Source organism: Diadema setosum, chromosome 3, assembly GCF_964275005.1.
Source record: "Diadema setosum chromosome 3, eeDiaSeto1, whole genome shotgun sequence".
Classification (NCBI taxonomy): domain Eukaryota; kingdom Metazoa; phylum Echinodermata; class Echinoidea; order Diadematoida; family Diadematidae; genus Diadema; species Diadema setosum.
This window is the reverse complement of record NC_092687.1, coordinates 35,713,858-35,735,384: the sequence shown is the minus strand read 5'-3', so window position 1 is coordinate 35,735,384 and position 21,527 is coordinate 35,713,858. Positions and strand designations below refer to the sequence as shown.

General features: G+C 38.1%; 1 protein-coding gene across 1 annotated transcript; it reads right to left on the bottom strand.

Annotated features, from left to right (window-relative positions):
* Positions 1-347: 347 nt before the first annotated feature.
* Positions 348-14,873, bottom strand: LOC140226353 (methylthioribose-1-phosphate isomerase-like). The gene is made up of 7 exons (XM_072306838.1): positions 14,756-14,873; positions 13,141-13,379; positions 10,544-10,779; positions 8,480-8,649; positions 6,721-6,897; positions 3,774-3,998; positions 348-2,234 (listed from the first exon to the last, which is right to left on the bottom strand). The coding sequence occupies exons 2-7, from the start codon at positions 13,315-13,317 to the stop codon at positions 2,107-2,109; spliced, it is 1,113 nt and encodes a 370-aa protein (XP_072162939.1). The 5' UTR covers positions 13,318-13,379; positions 14,756-14,873; the 3' UTR covers positions 348-2,106.
* Between the last annotated feature and the right edge of the window lie 6,654 nt (positions 14,874-21,527).

Sequence of the window (21,527 nt, the reverse complement as noted above, 5' to 3'; positions counted from 1 at the left end):
AAAATGAACTTTGAAATTGGCCAGTCAAAATCCAAAAAGCCAACAAAATGCAAAGCTAGGGTCTGCCCCCTTCTGCAGCCTGCCCATATCGTGCCCTGGAAAGAAATGCCCACGTCATCCACAGATGCCCCACTTTCCCCCACGAACCAACACCCTGGACCTTGGACATCCACATCTCGACATCGACACAGCGAGCTGGCTGCAACGAATTTGCGACTCTGACTAGCCATGTAATACTATCGACATAGACAGTCACAAGTTCCAGCTATTCATAATGGTTTGGAAGATTTCTGACAGCCATACTCAAACAAGCTAAAATAAAACGAATTAAAAATCATCAGACAATGTTCAAAAGTACCATCTGCTTTAATCAAAGGATTTATATGTTTTAATTACAGCCTAATGTTTAGAAAGGGCTTTAGAGGAAGTGGATACACCTCCCAAATGAGATGTTCTATTATACAATGTATACCATTTTGTAAAATGACCACTTAGATTATAAAATACCATACAGAAAAGTTGCAACAAAAATGTAGTTTGGAAGACTTTTGTATATGTTTTCTTGAAATGCACTTGTTTTGTGGACTGATGGCAATCGATTGTCACGCGAATGGATTATGAAAATCCAACAACTGATGACATGGAGCCTCTTTTCCTTGAATGTGTACTCAGTACAAGACATATTTACAGGAAAGATAATTTAGCCACAGACATGCTTATGCATCTGAATTAGTCATCGAGTTACAACTTTAAAAGAACACAAGTGAAGTGATTTGAGCTGCACAAAATCGTTAAAAAAAGGAAGATAATAATAATAATAACTCTAAACCATATAGGCAGAAAGTAATTGTTTGGCTGTGAAAACAGAATTATTGAGAAAGTTGGAAGACAAAATAAATGTTGAATGTACAATGTACACCATTGACAGTTGGAGTTTAAACACTGGAATACATATTGATAGTGTACTGTTTTCATTTAATACCAATAGGTAATGTGAGTTGTAAATCAGAATAATGCGGATTCTTGTGATCACTTGTTTGCTGCTTAAAGCTGTGGTGCTACAGGCACGTTGTGCACTTAGTTTTTATGCAAAGGATGTAAACTTCTGTCAAGTATAATGTTGTTTATTGAACACAAACCCTAAAAGTGGGCCACTATATGTGCATAACATTGTGTTAATCCACAAGGTTTTGAACACAGGTAAATAGCCTACTATATTCACCATATGCAAATGTATTATGGCTTGGTCAATAAATCATGCTAGAATTAGACTATCCTGCCTTGTAGACTTGGAGTGAGGAAAAACATTGGTATGTTGTCATGGAAAAGACAAACACATTTCCCCAGTTCTCAGTAAGTGGTGCCACTAAAATAATGGGTAAAAAAGCAATAACACTACAAAAGATGAATGATAAAATGTGCAATCCAGTTAGTACTGTTTGTTGCTGGCAGTGCAAGTCATCAAAATATGAAGAGTTTGTTCGCAAAAACTGATAAGTCCATATTTGCCAAATGGAGATATTTTCGATTAAAGGTCAAGAGAAATAAAGAGAATAATAAGAACATTTTTGCTTCTTTTGTCCATTACTCCAAAAATGTACCTTTATATGTAGTGACCAGTATATCATTTAAAAGGTATTATTTTGTACTTGATGACAGGGACTGTACTTCAATATCTTCAAAAATGGACTTATCGGTTTTTGTGAACAAACTTTTCATATTTCTCCTCATCCTTGTATTGATCACTTAACTATTGCAGAGCATTGTTTACCAAGTGGAATGAGTTCAGAAACTGACAAAAAAGGACAAAGATTACCTCATCCCTCAAAGACCTTGTTATTGTGTTTTTCCTTTCGGACCAAGGCACATTGCTACATCTGATTGGGTTTGCTGTCTCTACGACTAGGTCTAGTTTGAATGGATTTATATGCTCGTGAAAAGGTTTGTCAAATAAAGCTGAGCCTGGGTAATTACAGGATTCATGCACTGAAAGATGGCTGAACGAGGTTCCTTCCAAGGGGCACACACTCTCCTTTGAACACAAATCATGTAGACCTTGGTTCTTTGTGCACATGTTCACCTCCTAAAATTAGGTACATCTCATCATCATGTAGAAGTCAGCTGTGTCAGCTTCGCCTCGAGCTCAGCGGGTGTGAACACACCGTGTTCTGTTACGATCCCTGAAATGAGTTCAGCCGGTGTCACATCAAAGGCTGGATTCCAGCAGCCAATTCCTGGAGTTGGGCAAAGATTTAGGTTAATTGCAAGAAATCAGCACTTTTGTTGTGTGCAGAAATATCTACAGCAAAGAATAGACAAGAATTAATCCAACTTGAAGATTGTGTAGCTTGGAACTGATTCATTGTTGGTACAATTAATGGGGTCATCCCACAAGACTGACACCCAAGAGTCATACAGCCCATGAGTTTGACATTGTAACCAGGTCCGTGAGTCATACAGCTCACGAGTCATACAGCCCATGAGTCCGACACTAGGCAAAAACGTAAAAGCCTCTGAGTTTGACACTAGGTAAAAACAGCCCAAGAGTTTGACAGATACAACACAGGGCTTAATGTGTCGGTCTTGTGGGCCTTGTTCGCTTTATAGTGGGCTGTAAGACTCGTGAGTTATATAACTCATGGCCTGTATGACTCATGAGCTGTATGACAAATGGGCTGTGTGACTCGTCGCTGTCGGTCTCGTGACTCGCACCCCAATTAACTCAATGCCCATTGGGTATATTAAAACACAAGGAATATGTACATGTACATTGTAGCACCAGTCAGCTGATATTTGCAGCAAAGTGTACGCTCATTGGTAATTACAGTCGACTCCATTCAAGATTTATCAGCTGTGTGTGTACTTCAGATTTGTGGTAAGTATGTATACTATTTATTATTTTATTCTTTCTCTTATTTTCTTAATACCCAAACAGGTTACACTCCGCAAATCCCAGGCTAGTACAGTAGGTCTTTTAGAAATGAAAGCAGCAAACCAAAACGATGTTGCATTATTGACAACACATGGAAGCAGAAATTATCTTATTTCATTGTCATTAACTGACAGAAGTGGTTGGAAACATCTAAAGTGATGAATAAACCGAGGAACTGTTCGTTTTGATTTTCGGATAAGTCATCAATACTTGATTTACACTGTAAATTTAAATCAGCATTTCAGTGGCTCCCACCACTTCCCCCACCACACGTCATGTGATACATATGATACAAAGGTGACTGATTGTGTCACCTTTAATAATTTCATTCTGTCCATAATATGAGATCCACATCATAGTTAATCAACACTTTAACTGTGAAATATTATAATTCCTCACAAGTGGGGTTGCAGATCTTCATCCAACACTATTACAGAGACTCTAAAGATCAATCAGGGAGGAACTTTACACTTTATGTTTCAAAAATCAAGAAGACTGTAATATTCTGCTACCTACCCATGTAGAGATAACTTTGACTTCAGGAAGCACCCCCCCCCCCCCCCCCCAAATCAGGCAGCTCTGCGTAGGACCGCTTTACAGACATAGCCTCTGTCACACAATCATTGTTTTCGGGCAAATTCACACCAATACTACAATATCATTTTGTTGCTGAAATGTCGACCTCTAATCAATACAGAGCATCGTCTTCAAAATAATTTTGTATCATGATCATGTACAAGTGTATTCATGCAGAAAGGCTTGTAGAGTGGGGTGATGGAAGTTAAAAACATCAGACTCCTACAAGGTGTTGCCAATGGCAGGAAAGTTGTGTTGTGTATACCTGGAGCTGCAATCTGCATGTCCTTTATGGAGGTCAATTCCTTGTGGGGGCGCTCTTCAATGATGATCTGATCGCCGGAGGCGAGGCCCAGGTCGCACGACGTGACAGGCGCAGCGACGTAGAATGGAATGTTGTGGTGTCGAGCAGCGATGGCCAGCTGGTAGGTGCCAATTTTGTTGGCCGTGTCACCGTTGGCAATGACTCTATCTGCCCCTACTACAACAGCTGCACCCAGAATGAAAATGGAAATGAAGATAATACTGAATGCTGAGACACTTGTAGTAGTGCACATGGAGTGAAATAAATACACAGAATTAAAAAGAATGAATAAATAAACAGTCAGTCAAAATGCGGCAATAACTGTTGTATTTTTTTTCACTCTTAGAATTTCTGAATCTGCCATAATTGTAAGTACCTTGAGAGCAATTGTGACCGGCGCCAACGGTTTCAGGCAAAAGTTGGGAATTTTGAAAATTCATTTTTTTATTGAATCACTTTGCCCATTTCCCAAGCTTTACATTGTTATAAAACACTTGTATTCTCCGGTACTGTAAGTGGTCTTATAAAGCGTAATATAACACACTTTTTGATTTGTTAGCCTGACAAAATTGCGAGAAAACGGGCTTTGAAAGATTCCCCTCATGCTCAAAGACAATGTCCGAGCGGCGATGCGAGGTGAGAATCACCCATCCGTACGATGGTGCCAATCGAGATTAAGCTCCGCCTCTGGCAACCATAGCGGCTTCTGATTGGCTCACTGAGAGAGTCAAATTTCCGGGGCACCATCCTCGGAGCTCAGCGTATGGAGCCGAATGCACAATGCGTTTCCCTCGGGTTTATTTACCAGTACGTCTTTCAAGATGGTGGATACGATAATTACAAGCTGCTGGTTGCATGTGTATGGTGCACGTATTACTAAATGGCATCCACACGCTATGCCTGTGTGTATACGTCACAGGAGCGGGTGGCACTTTCCACATCTTTACAAATCACGTTTTCATAGCGGTTGATTTGTCTTGTAAATTTTGTCATTGGGACCCTTTCGAAGGCAGAAACATGACAAGGGTCATGCTTCCTGTTGTTTGTTTGTTTTTTTTTTTCAAGCCGTGAATGTGTTGCATTGTGCGGTAGACAAGCAAGCAAACAAACGAACAAACAAAAAAACACGACTTTATAGTTCGGTGCAATTTTTAACCTTCACTACAGTGTATTATTTGAATACTGGTCATTTATGACCACTCCTTTTCTCTCTTCTGCTGTCTTTTTGAGTCAACCTGCTGTCATATTTACTACAAGCACAATTAAAAAGTCAGTTTCGATCGTATGTTGCACGATTTGTGTGGCGATTTGTCACTCTGATACACTTAAACCATGTTCCCTATCGTATCTATTTTTCACGTAAAGTTAGTGCTGCCTAGTGTTGCTGTTCACTTTTTGTTTCACTTCCGTTGTCGAACATTGCGGTAGAAAAGCTCAGATAGAAAGCCAAACGAAGAGCATACACTTAAGACCGAGCGTACTGAATCTATTGTAGCAACAAAAATGGAGCATGCATGCGTGGACAAAACATTTCCGACACGCTGTATGGCGTATCGCCAAAAGCCGAACTATGTAAATGTGTGCGACGCACTAGCCAATAGCACGCGAGATGCCTCGCCGTAGCAACACTGGGCATAGTGGCGCGGCATTCGAAAGAAGATCGAAACTGACGAGTGCGATCCAACATAGGGTGTTTAAAATTCCATTTTCAGTAGGAAAAACTTAATGTTATGCTGTGAAATTTAGTGTAGATGTACAAAACATATCAAAGATTCAATTTCTGGAAAAACCCAAAATCGACAAAAATAATGGTCAAAATCTTTGTACCCCGCCTAGGAGGGAATTTGCTCTTGCGACTTTAGCCTGAAACCGTTGTCGCGGGTCACAATTATGTTGTTAACATTACACACAAGTTGCATATTAGCAATTGACACTTAGCTTCTCCTACGTTGTAGTTGCAAATTTCAAAACATCTGAACCGGCATGATTCCACTCCTCTGCAAGCACTCGCCACACGTAAGTGTAGTGACTCCAACACTTCAAGTTTTATGAGGCACAGTGTGAATTTGTCTATCCTCATTCAGAGCTTGGTGTATTTTGGAGCATGCATCAAAATTCTTAAGCAGCCAATGACACATTAGGGGCCTTGCAAGGCAGCTTATACAAACCTTTGAAATTCAGTTTATAAGATATGACAAAACCTGGGATTTTCCCCCTTTCAGATTCTAAAAAAAAAAAAAAAAAAAGTCATTGAAATCCCTCTTAAGTTTGAAACACACAGTCTCTCTAATATAGTGAAGGGTAACATGGCTGCATTGATGAATAAAAGGATATTGTTAATGGAGAGAATTTGTAGTACTAATCCTCCTCACAATGACAATGTCAAAAAATGATCATAATTATTGTTGATGAAGATAGTGATATATATATTCTTTAATTTTATAACAAAGGTGATGAAGATAATGGTATAGGTATCCTTTCTGACGAATGTGATGGAGACGATTATAAATATGCTGATGAAGATACATAGATGCAATTTAAAATGGAAATGGACATGGTATTTAAACTACATGCTCTTTTTTCATTCAAGAAATCCTCTTTAGTGCCACTGCTCTTCCAAGGGGGAGTACCAGTATGCCCTAACGTTGCCAGGTACCTACGCATTTACGTATACACCTGGGTGGAGAGGGACATAGTGGGTCAAATATCTTGTCCAAGGATGCATGTGTAGGCACTTTACAAGATTCTAACTCAGAGCATCCAACTGAAAGACAGCAGTCTTATCAATTATGTTACAGTGCCCCTGGTGACATGAATACATTTTTTACAGTAGGGTTATGTAAGGTGACGGTGATGATAGTGATGACTGTTGCATGGACAAAGAAGACAAGTTCTTGCGATGACAAACCTGTTACTCCTTTCCTCAGCATACAGAACGAAGCCATGCTGTCAGTGATGAGGGAGGAAGGGATGTTCTCGTAGACCAACTCATATGCTGTCAGCCTTGCTCCTTGGTTGTACGGCCGAGTTTCGGTGCAGTAGACATGGTCCAACATTCCCTTCTCATTGAGAGCCCTTATAACACCTAATTGACAAAGAATAGTAACATGCCAAATTAGGGATATCTTGATAAACAAATTCTTTATGAACCATGGCACTTACGTAGTTTAACTTTGTCAACCTAATTCATCAACGTTAAAGGTAGGGGATACCTTTTACAGACCTCCCAAAATGCAGCATAACATTGAATATGAACCTCAGGGGACTTGTTTAGGCCACTGCTGAGAAATTTGGAAGTCAACAGTTATCTACAATTTGAATAATGCACAAAACTCAACTACTCAGTAGTTCTGTGTGTCAGCCACACTTAAGCCTTTTTGTTGCAGTCTTCTGTATTTTTTTTTTTTTTTTATCTATGAACACAAATCTTAAAGTATAAGAGCTGATGTAATAACATATATAGTGTGTGGCAAGAATGTATATATGAAGAGTTTGTTTGCAAAAACCGATAAGTCCATATTTGCTAAATGGAGATATTTGCGGTTAAAGGTCAAGAAAAATAAAGAGAATAATAAGAAAATGTTTGCTTCTTTTGACCATAACTTCAAAAATATACCTTCATATGTAGTGAGCAATATATCATTTAAAGGGTATTATTTTGTACTTTATGACAGAGATCGTACGTCAAAATCTTCAAAAATGGACTTATCGGTTTTTGCAAACAAACCCTTCATATATAGAAATGTTTGCAAGTTTTGATGAACTTTCTTCACAAAATATACATGATGGACACACATGCAGTGCATGGGTCTGCAAAGGTAGCCTAGTAATGTACTGGAATTTACGGTGAGCCCCGAAAAAAATTCAATTCAAAATCTAACGGTCAATAAAAATGTACTAAATGTAACCTTCCACTTTCAATACTTTATGGGAGTTTCTAAAATGATACTCTCTTCAACATACCACGGTATTTATACAACTCTTCATTTAAGGCATGCAAATGGGATTCCCTACCTTTAAGTAAGCCAAGCAAAACTGTGCACAGTTGCAATATGTAGATTGTTATTCATTATTAAGCTGAAGTGTAACCTCCAAATACCAGAAACTTGACTAGAAATGTGTGTGGTGCTTTAGGTACATGAAGGACGGCTTGAAATAGATCCAATGGGAGAAATTCGGATCAGCGCTAGAAGTGCATCAGTGTGTGAAAGTTCTGTACATCTTCACAGATACATGTATTAGGCTTAGGCACAGAAAAGTGAATGTTCCACGAATAAAAATCTGCAATCTATGAATGATTCTACTAATTTATCAGGTATGTTTTTGTTTTGTTTTTTTTTTTCAAGGAGCTCTCTGAACAAAGATCTTGCAGTATTCATTGACTGGTTTATTCAGAAAATATGTAATCTAATTGTCTCTCTTTTAGCTGTTGTTGTTGTTGTTTGTTGTAGGAGTTGCAGCTGATGTTTCAGATTTTGCTATCAATTTCATTGCTATTGTTGTTGTTGTTATTGTTAGTGTACGAGTATGTTGCTATTGGTGATGGTCTTGATCATCATGTGGTGTTGTTTGTGATGGTGATGTTGTTGGTGCTGTTTTTGTAATTGTTGTCGGTTGTGGTGGTGTTAGTGTTGCTGTTGGTGGTTGGGATGATGCAAGCGACCTACCAAGTGCTGTGCCATACCCAGCAGTGGCCAGGGAGCCCGTGTTGCAGTGGGTCATAATGGTCTGACTGGCGTTCCCAGACTTGCTGGCTATGTGGTTGGCCCCATGGAGTCCTATGCTACGGTTGGTTTGTCTGTCCACCTCAAGCATGGATTCTGCTTCTTCTATGATCCTGCAACAAAAGTAATACTGCGTAAGTGAATATTTTCGTGGCGTGGAAATTTGCCCGATTTCCAGGGGCATGGAAATAGTGGCAAATTATTAAAGCAAGTAAATTTTAACCCTTGTCATATGAGATACTGGCATAGACATTAAATGTATTTTTTGAATTTGCAGAATTTAAAACAACTTAAATTCTTCTTACTGGCTGAACATGGTTACTCACGGAAAAAAAAAAAAAAAAATATATATATATATATATTGTCCACTTTTATATACAGGTTGCAAGAGACAAAGTTATAACAAAATTTCATTGCAATACAGTAAAAATTCAGGTCCACTTACCATTATCAGAAATATCTATGGTTTGAAATTCCCTTACATGATAGCATTCCAATGATGAAAATATAAAAAAATGCCTGCATCATGGACTTTGTTAAAACTGGAGTCCCCTTGCTTACATCTTTAGGTACTAAAAATCTCTAGACATGTACACAGAATAAGAGACATAAATTGAATGAGGCTTCCCTCCACACATGACTGGAGGAGTAGTATCAGGGTTCCCACAGAAATTTGAAAACAGAATTCCATCACTTTTCCATGACTTTTCCATGACTAAATTGCTGCTTTCCATGACTTCCTTTCTGGCACGGTTTCCAAAATCAGACACGTTATGATGGCCTCCACCTCCCCTCACAGCCATCCGTTCCACCCACTATCTTACTCATAACATGTACATCTATTATCATTAGTATATGTCCCGGGAGTTATGTAGAATTTGGGATGTCACAAAACTGGGAAAAATGGAAATCATGAACACCAATTATAATAGCAGAGTATGATCAAAGAGTATGAGAGTTGCGAGACACGACAAACTGGAAAGCTGTCATAGCCAAGAGGTAAATGCAATTCCATGACTTTTCCATGACTTTTCACAAATTTTCCAAATTCCCAGACTTATCCCTGACTTTCCATGAACACAAATTTTTCAAGGATTTTCCAGGATTTTCCATGACTGTGGGAACCCTGTAATATTGGCAACACACGTGTCAAGCATCCTGCTGTTTAGGTCAACCTTTGAAGCAATCCCAAATAACAACTCCATATTCAAGTTCAATACTTAATAACCTTTAGAGTGTCCACATGTGTAATGGAACATTTTGCTCGACCATTTTGTTTTTCTTTAAACCACTGACACTACACAATAACTAGAGCAAGAAACCACAGTAAATCAATGATGTTTCACAATGTATGTGCCTCTGAGGCTCTAACATTTAACTTGTCATGCTTTGTCAGCGTTCACTGAATTCCTCCAAAGTTAGCCAGCCAACTCAGGTTAAACAATGTGCCTCCATCCAACAAAAGGCCAGGGTGACATACCTTAAAGATACTATTTACCTTTTGGAGCAGTGGTTTAAAAAATGTTCAAGATATCACATTTGATGCGTACACGTGTACAGGTCAGCTGTATCACAAAACATCCTACATGTATATGTACCATATACAAATTTTGCAGTAAAGCCTAAAATATAGGGAGATATTGCTGTTTTTCCCACTAAACCATAACGGTAGACGGGTTAGTCTACAAACATATATATTTTTTTTTAATAGCTATTGTTCACATTTTGTATGTTTAACAATGCTCAACATTGATTGCAATGATTGACATTTTTACATTGCTTGCTTCTGTTCCTATAACTCACATTCTAGATCTATCTGGAAATACTCTAAAGCTGGATTTATGTTTCATCTGCAAATGGTAAATAATGTATTTAAGGGAATTAAAGTCATCATTCTTTAACTGCAGTAATACTAGACACTTGTGCTGATCTGCAAAGAAGGCACACAATTGTACCTGTCAATAGGCAAACAAGGCACTGTAAGGGTTAATCTTACCCTATACTCACCTGTCTTTTATTGACTGCACTGTGGAATCAGCATCAGTGGCCAGCTGCTGAGTTAGGGCAGTGAACCGCTTCACTGCTTCGGACATGTTGACCGCTGTGGGCCTGGCCGTGTTGAGATAGTTGAAGCGGTCGCAGACGTGGGTGACCAGCTCTTCCTTGCTGCCAAAGTCCATCCTGGTCAGCTCCACGGCCAGAGAGAGCGTACCCACTATGGCTATGGCCGGAGCACCTCTAACCTCAATGGGAAACAATCATAGCAGATGGTTACTATTCTCAAACTCAGTACCATTGCAACCAGAATTGCTTACTCAGTCATGTGTCTTTCCTTTTCCTGAGCTCAATGGGACATATATACACTAATGGGTAATGCGCTACATGTACATAGTAGGCATGTAACCTGTTCCCTACAGGAACTTGGTATACCAGGTTTCTATTGCATTAACTCCTCGACACGAACTTTTCCAAGTTAGTAATGTGCTTGCTTTGCTACAACACGTGTATGAAGATGTATGGAGCAATCAGTGACGACCTACATGTACGTTACTAGCAGATTTCTACATTTGCTGACCCCTTTCTGGTGTCCTTAAAGGGAAGATAAACCCCAAGAGCAATGTGGATTGAGTGAATGCAGCAACAAATTTAGAACACATCAGTGAAAGTTTGAAGAAAATCGGACAATCGATGCAAAAGTTATGAATTTTTTAAGTTTTGGTGATGGAACCGCTGGACTAGCAGACTACTAGAGGTTATGACGTATGAGTGGACAACAATACCAAGAAAATATAAAGAAAATTCTGCAAAACTCCATTTTTCATGAAAATTACAAATTCCATCAACTTGATATTGACGACATATGTTAAGGGTAGTAATTATTCCCCTGCTTTCTGAAAGCGGTTGGTCCATTGCTCTTTCATAATTCTAGAAAAGTGAGGTTTTGTTGAATTTCCTTTATATTTTCTTTGTATTGTTGTCCACTCATACGTCATATCCTCTAGTAGTCTCCTCATCCAGCGGTCATAACACCAAAACTTAAAAAATTCATAATTTTTGCATCGATTGTCTGATTTTCCTCAAACTTTCACTGATGTGTTCTACTAATGTTGCTGCTTTCACTCAATCCACATTGCTCTTTGGGTTTACCTTCCCTTTAAGGTGTCTCACAAGACACGAGTCCAGAGCATGCTCTATTTTAACCTCAAGTCCAATTATTGCTACGGTAACTGTAAAAGTGGATATTTTACTTATTTTTTGCGCTTGGCCAGGTAAGAAGAGTTTCACGTTTTTAATTTCATAGAATCAAGACATCAACTACTGGAAAATATGGCACCCTGAAATATTTGCATCCTTTTATTTTTGTGCTAGCCTCTAATAGCACAAAATGTGTGAAAATTCACTTTTACAGTACAATGTATATTGCATTGTTCAATAGCACATGCAGTTGACTGTGGATAGCAAATGCTTGTAATTCTTGACTGCTTTTGGTTACACAGGTGGTTTACCAATATGTCCACTCTTTTCAACTGGCAAAAAGAATATCATTTGGGGGCAACAAATGTTCTTGTATGTGACCATGCACCACAAAAAGAACAAAAAGGTGCACTGGTTGATTTTACATGAGGACTCTAAACAGGTGAAATTGGTCAAATAGGTCAATCTTAATTTGTGATAGAACTTTCTTTCTTCTACATTATTCTTTAACGTTAGTTTGGGATCATAACACGAATGGGAAAGTGTGTTTTCTGCAGTTTTTCTACAACCTCTTTTGGTGAAGAGTAGAATGACCAGGTATTTATTAGAGGCCGCTTTTCATTTCTTGAAAGCCTTTGCACTTTTCACTTTCAAGTCTAATGACTTTTGAAAGGATTAATGCCACTGCTTTGAAAGTTAGCATTAATCATGGAGACAGAATGGCCCAAATTCACGAAGGTGGTACAAATGAAACCATGGTTTAAACCATGGACAAAAACCATGGAGCGCCAAGTGTCGCATGGAATATTTCGTTACTGAATCAGTCATTTTGTCGATGAAATGATTATTTTGTAACGAAATGACAACATTTTGTAGATAAATGAACATTTCGTTAACGAAATCATGATTTCGTTAACGAAACGGTCATTTTGTCGACGAAATGACCAATTTCTTAACGAAATATTCCGCGCGACACTTGGCGCTCCATGGTTTTTGTCCATGGTTTAAACCATGGTTTCATTTGTACCACCTTTGTGAATTCGGGCCAATGTGTTAATATATCTGTATGCTCAATTTCAGCCTTATCTGATAATCCTTTCATTGTTGTTGTCCCTTTCACTGCATAGCTAGCGCAGCTTGGTAAATATTAATTGCTTGAATAGACCCTGTACGTACTTCAGAGTCTCTTTTCTGAATTCACACTTTTCAAGAGTGAGTGATTTCTTTCCAGTATTTAGATAGGTTACGAGAGTCCATTTGAATAAAGTTAAATACCAGACATCATTTACATGTAGAAAGCTTTAATAAGAGTCTGCTCTTTTAGAATCTGCCCTTAACTGAAAATCCATGTCTGATGACTTTTTGTTGGTTTTGTGATGCAGGGTCACTATCAACTTCTTTAATCTTACTTTCATGAGCCTGATTGCCTGCCAGCCATCATCAGCAGACGCCACTCTCTCGTACTCGGTCTGAAGCGGCAGTAGAAGCTGGTTGAGAATCTCCAGATCGCCCCTCTTGTATCGGATTGCCTCCAGGCTCCCGGGTCGGGCCTTCTTCCCAGAAGGCTGCCCATCTGTCCCGCTCATCTTGTTTGTTTGCTATATAATTAGAAGATCCTTGCCGTCAATAGTGTGTATGCACCTGTAGACTGTAAGATTTGCATGCAAGAGGATGTAAGCTGTCATAAAATCGTGTCATTCAAGGCATGGGTGGTTAACTATACAAAATACTGTGTCGCTTTGTATGTGGGAACTACCAGAGAGAGGCCAGTGTCACGGCTATGAGGGAAAGTATCTGTCTCCCTACCCTAGAGGACAGAAGAAAACAAGCTTGACTTACCAACTTTTACAAGGCAATAAACAATCAAATTGCAGTACCCATACAACACCACCTCAAACAGAGACAAAGAACAACACGAACAAATGACGAAGCAGCCAACATCAACGCTTTATGTGAGAGAACCAGCTCTACCTTGGATGCCTACAAATACAGTCCCCCCCCCCCCCCCCCCCCAGGACAATCAGAGACTGGGATAGGCTTCCTCAATACATCATTGAAACGCCCTCTGTTGAGCCATATTACTTAGAAGCCAACTAAACACGGCAGAGATTTGTTTTTAGTAAATTTTACTAGCACAATGAGCTATGAGCACCTGGTAGTGTTACATTTGAAAGAGCACAAAGCACAAATCAAAATGGCAATGCTTGGCATGGCCTCCACTGTCTGAAGCACCGCACCACACCACAAACCCTCATCCAGTTGCTGAACAGGCCTGCAGGCTTTGATGAGAAGCACCCCGTGTAACGACCAACGTGACTGATAGAAGTAGAAGTAATTTACGTGTAGAAGTATATTAAAATACAAATAAATTTATTCAGTGTGACCGAGTGTGGGATGTGGGTTGCTGTCGCCGAGTGTCGGTTCAAAAAAGGAGAACTCTTCCCTTTGGCTTTGCCTTGGCTTTATGCCTATCATACATTATTTAAAGCTAAGAAATCCGACTTGAGTAAATTAACACTGAGAACAACAAGAGGATATAACAAGAGTTACGCAATTATCTTCCAGCGGTGTAAGCCAAAGGCAAGGGCAAGGCAAGGGCAGGCTAAACCCCGGAGCGCTCCTGGCCTGGTGCACAGAGAGACTAGACCTCACGTTTACTGTGCTGTGCTGTGGAAGCAGGCACAAAAAATTAACAAATAGTACAGCAAACTTCTTAGTATATGGGACTACGTACCACAGTTCGCCTCCCGGTAACTATACACAGCCCTGTCGCTGTACACAAGTAAGCTAGCTTAGCGCACGGGGTCTGGTCGGGCTAGCCTCCCGGCAGCTGCTGTTCATACCACCAGGATTCTGGTTGGCAGTGGTTCTTGTAGTAGTCGTGACAGAAATTAGTCGTTTCATTTGAAGGCAATTGTGCACTTACACACTGCGTGCTTTGACAACATAGACTAGGTGACAATACTTTATCCAGAATATTTTCGGAGTTTTTACCAACACATCTAGAATTCGCAATAGACTCACCACATCCAGGTAACATTTACAGGTCCACGTCCACCCACATGGTCCGAAAAATGTGACGTCGAGCTCTCGGCATCGCGGCGGCGCGGTATGATGGTGAAGAGAGCCCAGAAACCGCCTCGGAGTGGGGTAACGTTGCCACCCCCCCCCCCCCCACACACACACACACACCTACACACACATACACACACACACACACGCACACACACACGCATACACACATACACACACAACACACACACACACACACACACACACACACAACACACACACAACACACACACACACACTTTTTTTTCTTCAATGATCTTTTTAGTCATTCCCTTTTCATTTGAAAATATAACAGTTTAAAAAAAAATACCTTCAGCATCTGTCATAAATGTTCCTACATAGGCCTATGTATGAGACATAATCCACAAGACAAGAATATAATCATTCAATTCATTTTAAGGCAGAAATCAAACAAAAGAAAGAAAATAGAATGAATAATTATCCGGTCATTTCTTTTTAACTACAAAAAAAAAAAAATCATAATTATGCAATTGTAGGCAATTTAGCCATTAAAAACACTAGAAAAACAGAAAATGGAATTTCTATTATATCAAAAGAACAATAGCAACAACAACAAAAACCATCCTCATTCCCACCTTTCCACCTACCCAACCCCTCAACCACTCATAACTTTATCTCTCCCCCCCCCCCCCACAAAAAGAAACCGTCCCTCTCGTTTCCAAACCATCTCTCCGCCCTCTACACCACATCCACCTCCTTACCCGAGACAGACACACTCCCTCTCATCCACATAACACCCATTCACACACACACCCTGCAGACACATCCACTTAACACACACACATCCACACAAACACACATCGACACACCTACCCTGCACACACATACACTTAACACAACACACAATTATCTGTTCGCATTCAGAACATTAATAATTCTACTAATTATGCTTATGATTATGCTACATACACACGCATACATGCATGCACATACACATATTATACACATAACGTACGGTACATGATGTCCACATACCTGCATATATATTTTATATACACAATACTTATCTCTGAACTAAAAAATATTTAGAGAAAAAAATAATGTCAGTGATCAAACACACACAAAAGGGGAGGAGTAGGACCTACGAGTGCGTGGATAAACTAATCCTTTACAAATTATTTAAACATTCCCATTTCAGCAAATGCAAACCCGATTTATTTCTTTTAATGGCAATACCATTCTCTTCCTTTCGACTTATCATTAATGTTGTTTTTTTTTTTTTAATCTGCCAATGTCGGTGTTATTGACTGTGACCTCGCTTTATTAGCATATATTTAACTATAAGAATAAGAGTGTTGTACAATTTGATTCCGTGAGAAATTCCTTCTAAACCAATATGTATATCCCGCCAAAGTAAATTACGTAACTCTTCTAACTGAAAATACTCAATGAAATCGTGTCATAAAGATTTAACTTTTTCGCATTTCCAAAATAAATGCGAGTAAGTTTCAGAGCTTTTTCCACTGGAACATAAATTATCAGCCATAAAAACCAAATTTTAGAAGCTGTTCCTTGGTATAAATCGCCCGGTGTAGTAATTTATATTGAAATTCTCTTAGATCTCCAATTAAAGTTGAAATTATGGGCCTTTTAAAAATATCTCTCATACTTTTATCAGCGAAAACAAGTTTTTGGTGTCCATCTCTGATATTCAAACAGCAAGACTGCTTTAAAAGAGACATGAATGTGAATAAATCTTCCTGGATTGTATCTTTTTTAAATCTGTCCAAAAAAAAAAAAAAAACTTTTAAGGTATAATAAAATCATTCACATCTACTTCATACCAATTGCACAAAATTCCATCATATTTCCCACTTTTCAAAAATGGACTCACAAACACTCCATAATATATAAGAAATATTTTCACTTTGTAAACCTAAACTTTGAAAATCACTAATTGGTCTTATGGATTGTTTATCAAATATTGTTCGAAATGATAAACATTCAGCACAGACAAATCTGCATTAAAAGTCATTTCCCTCTCAATAAAAAATCTTTATCATTAAATATAATTGGATTAATTTTCCCTTCTTCAAAACTTCTGCAGTTATATAGATCTTCCCAGGCAGCTAAAATTTCTAAATAAAACGATGGTGCCTCAAGTGGAAGTTTTTTTTTGTTTGTTTGTTTTTTTTTTTTGGTCTCATAATTGCAAAGAAATAAAATTCTACCTCCTACTGCTTTAAAACTGTGATCAAAGTATATTTTCCAACTCATATTTCGTTCTCCATACAAAAGTCTTTTTACCCACATCACCTTCTGAGTTTTCACAAACAATTCAAAATTCATTATTCTCAATCCACCGTCCGTGTAATCCTGATGCATAATGGCTCGTTTGATGCGATCCTTGCCCTTCCATACAAAATCAAATCAACTTTTTTGAATTTTATCAATTAGCCATTTTAGAACAACAGAGGATGACGCCACATAAATCAATTTAGATAAAGCATAAGTTTTAAGTAGATGAATCTTCCCCATAATGGTGAGATCTTTTTACCTACACCATCCCAAAAGTCTTTTAATTTTACTGAATATGTCTTTATAACTAACTTCCTCCATTCTCTTCCTTTCTGAAGCAAATGTAATCCCTAAAATCTTAATTTCTGTAACTATACTTCCAAACTGAAATTGTGCTACATTCTCTTCATCCTTACCAATAACCAAAACCTTCGTTTTATCCATATTAACCTTTAAACCCCTGACTTCCGAAAAAACTGAAAAAAAATTGTGATAACCTAACTGACTCTTTATCTCTTATGAAAATTGTCATATCATCAGCATACAGTATCTGCTTTACTTCAAAATCACCAAGATCAATCCCTCTCAAGGTAGTCTCATTTTTCAAAGCATGTGCCAAAATTTCAATGACTACTAAAAATGAATAAGGTGATAATGGGTCACCCTGACGCACACCCCGTTCTATTCTAAAATATCCGGTTGAAAACCCCTCATTCATTACACAGCTGCTAATATCAGTATAACATGTCGTTATCCAAGAACAAAAAGGAGGGCTAAATCCAAAACTTTTTCAAAACGGTTAATAAAAACGAATGAGATACCGAGTAAAAGGCCTTCTCAAAATCAACTGCTATTAAATAACAACCTATTATGACAGACAATGAAAAATCATATCGTCTATTTGTCTATTCGAATTGCTTCCCCAATATTTCTGTTTTTCATGTGCTCCCCACTTGATCCATGTGTATTATCTCACTCAAAACCTGTTTCATTCTCTTCGCCAAAACCTCGGAAAGAATTGTATAATCCACATTCAAAAGTGTAATCAGTCTATAATTCTTAATGTAAAGAGGATCTTTGCCATCTGTTTCTATTAATGTGTCCCTTGCTTCTGTGATACTGATAAATTATCCCTATCGTACGCTTCATTAAATGCTTCAACTAACTGCCTGCCTAAGTATGGCCACACACACACACACACACACACACGTGCGCATACCACCTGACCACCACCACCACCATCGTGACAAAAAAAAAAAGGAGAAAAAGGAGAGAGAACAAAAAAGTCGCCGCTGGGGCTATCATGACTTCCACCATCGCAGTTGGCGGAACGCCGCCTTGAATGTGTGTGTGGGGGGGGGGGGGGGGAGGACGAGGGAGCAGGGGCAGGGCCCAATGTACTAATAGTACACTTTTTTAGTCAATTTTGACATTTCGAAATGCATCTTTCATTTCTTTAGCAGATTAAACTGGAATATCAGCCTAATTTTGACATAATGTCCACTTGAATAAAAACACAAGAAAGTTCCGTTAAATCGTTTCATTTCAGTTTGCCTTCGAACTTCCAACAAAAAGCACAACAAAATGAAAAAAAAAATGAAATCTACCAATTATACCCCATTACATTATTTGATAAGTTTGAAAAACAAAATACATAACGCAATATATGAATCGTAAACTACTGTAAGTGATTTTTAATGAAATGTAAGACAAAGCAGAATAACTAAGCAAGAACATGAATGCATTACTCGTAATACTTTGAAAAGGATAAAACAGGATCGAGTGATCCACTATAAAAAGCTTGTATAGGCCTACATGGAGTCTCTAAAAATCATTTTAAAAATGGCAGTATGTCACTAAACAGCATCACTATTTACAAACAATAATAAATATGTGCAAGAAAGTGTCAATGCACGTTATTAAGGCAAGGGGTGTTACTTGTAGATAGAATGATATAATATTGTTTACACAAGAAGATTAAAGGTTCATTGGTGGTTTATTGCTGCTCCGAGTTTCGCGCACCGCTTGAGATGCGATCATCAGGCAATTAAGAGCACAACATTATGAAATAGATGTGCTATTTTTATTATCATTATTATTATATATCGTCTGTTGAGAATGAGAAGGGCGTTAAGTTGTCTTGAACACTATGGGTTTTGTGACAACTTAACGCCCTTATATTGATACCACCTGTATTTTCAGAAATGCAGTATTGCGCTCCCATGGCGGAGAGGTTCGTCTTCCTCGTGACGTTCGTGAGATTGTGCTGGTATACGGTTCTGCAAGACCACGTTGCGTAACTATGTCCATTTCAATCATGTATGGATTGTACCTAAAATGGTGATTGAATTGCGAGATAACGTTATGAGACAGGAAGGCAGGAATACATAAATTAAAGATCATTACACTTACGTTGTCGGGATAACATTTTTCTTTTTTTTTTGGCAAAACGAGATAACTCAATTCTTTACATGTTTTATGTTTGACCATATCTTGTAGAATATTCCTTGTTATGTTACAAGTGGTATTACTTGTAAGGTTTAATTTTTCTCAATCTGATGGTGGACTTACTTAAAATGTTTAAAAATGGTGCTTAGCCCATTTTGCCCAAAAAAAAAGAAGAAAAAAAAATAAAAACTCTTCACGATTATGTATGCATATTTGCATGGAAGAAATCAAGATTTAGGCGGACGTAAAACTACTATTATATATATATTTTTCCTTTTATCAAGTTTTCGACATACTGTCATAGCCTTCATTAAGTTTAGCATTTAGCATTTTTAGCATTTAGTATAATAATCATTGTTGTCTGGATGTCATAATGGGTCATGATAATAACAAGTGCAATAATGCAATATTATACGTGTAATTCAATAAGATGATGAATCCATCTGAAATGATTATTGTTTGATGCCTATGTCGCATGAAAAGTAAAGGTAATGATAAGAAGACCGTTTCAGGGTCATTCACAACAATAAGTACTTCATATTTTTGTCCCTCAGCAAATTTCAGACAAGGAAACCCCACTTCATTCACTATTATAAACGGAATTTGAACAGAAAATAACACGCAAAATCTGACTGACATGGTTGTCAGTTTACGGTTGCTAAGGAAACCAGCAATATCGGACATAACTAATCTGGTTTATTAAAATGTTTGCAATATAGTTTCAACAGTCACCAAATTTGGTTGAAATTGGGTTAAGGACATGATTAATATGAGTGGCAAATGAAAATAATTATAGTAAGGGGAGCACAATATGCCCCCCCCCCACGATTGCCTTTATACGGTTAAAGTGTATACTCTTTCATAATCTGTCCTTATAAGAAAACTCCATATCTAGCGACGCTTTGTTGGTTTTGTGATGCACTGACACAATAGATAGAGAAAAGGGCTATTTTCAAAATTCTAATATTAGTACAAATGTACATCATTCAGTTAATTCTTTTTCCCTCGTATAGATAAGTAATTCTGTTCAAAAATACAATCCGACACGAAGACTATGTTCATTATCGGATACATTGTTACTCCAAGCACCCAATGTATAAAAACATGGATGGGATGATCGTGCTTTCTCCGTTATGGGACCAAAATTGTGGAATCAGTTACCTATTCAGTTAAGGGAACTGTCATCTACAGTAATTCAAATCCAAACTTAAAACTTGTCTGTTCCTCTCACACTGAGGACTGTAATTGCTTTCTGTCATTAATGTTCGGAAAAACATTGTATCTTTAATTAGTATAAGCTGTATTCTTCAATTGGTATACATTTGTTTTTGTTAGCCATTTTCTTCTTTGTTGACATGTTTGAACATGCATATGCATGGTACAAGGATACAAGTAACGTTATTGTCAGTTAAAAATACAGAAATTCGTCTTCCACTGGCATAACAAAGGAAAAAGAGCAGACAACATGTATGGCACGTATTTCAATAATAGCATACAAACAGGCAGACAATGCTAAGCATTGAACGGACAGTACCTTGAATAATTTAAATAAGATATCTGTAATTCATATAAAAGAATATAATACACAAACTCCCGCACGAAGGTTCTTATACACACAAACACACACACACACACACACACACACACACACACATGTAAGCTGTCTAAAAATACCCTAGGAGACCCTAGTTGCACATTTCCTCACTTCCTACAAATCATCTATTTAACTACTCGTCCCCCCCCCTCCCCATCTCCCCCATCTCAGTTAAGCCCTCAAAAATCACGTGAATTGTGCAAAATTTGACTAAAGCATGAAACTTTCACCAGTGTTAGTACATACCATAAGATTTATTTTAAGATCGGGAGGTAAGTCTGATTTGACCTCTGATGACCTCCAGAGGTCAATGTACTTTAGATATCAGAAAATCGATGTTTTTAGACATTTGCGAATGATATATGTGGTTATGTTGCACTAAACATGCATTAATAACACAGAGAAATCATTTCCAGATTCAAC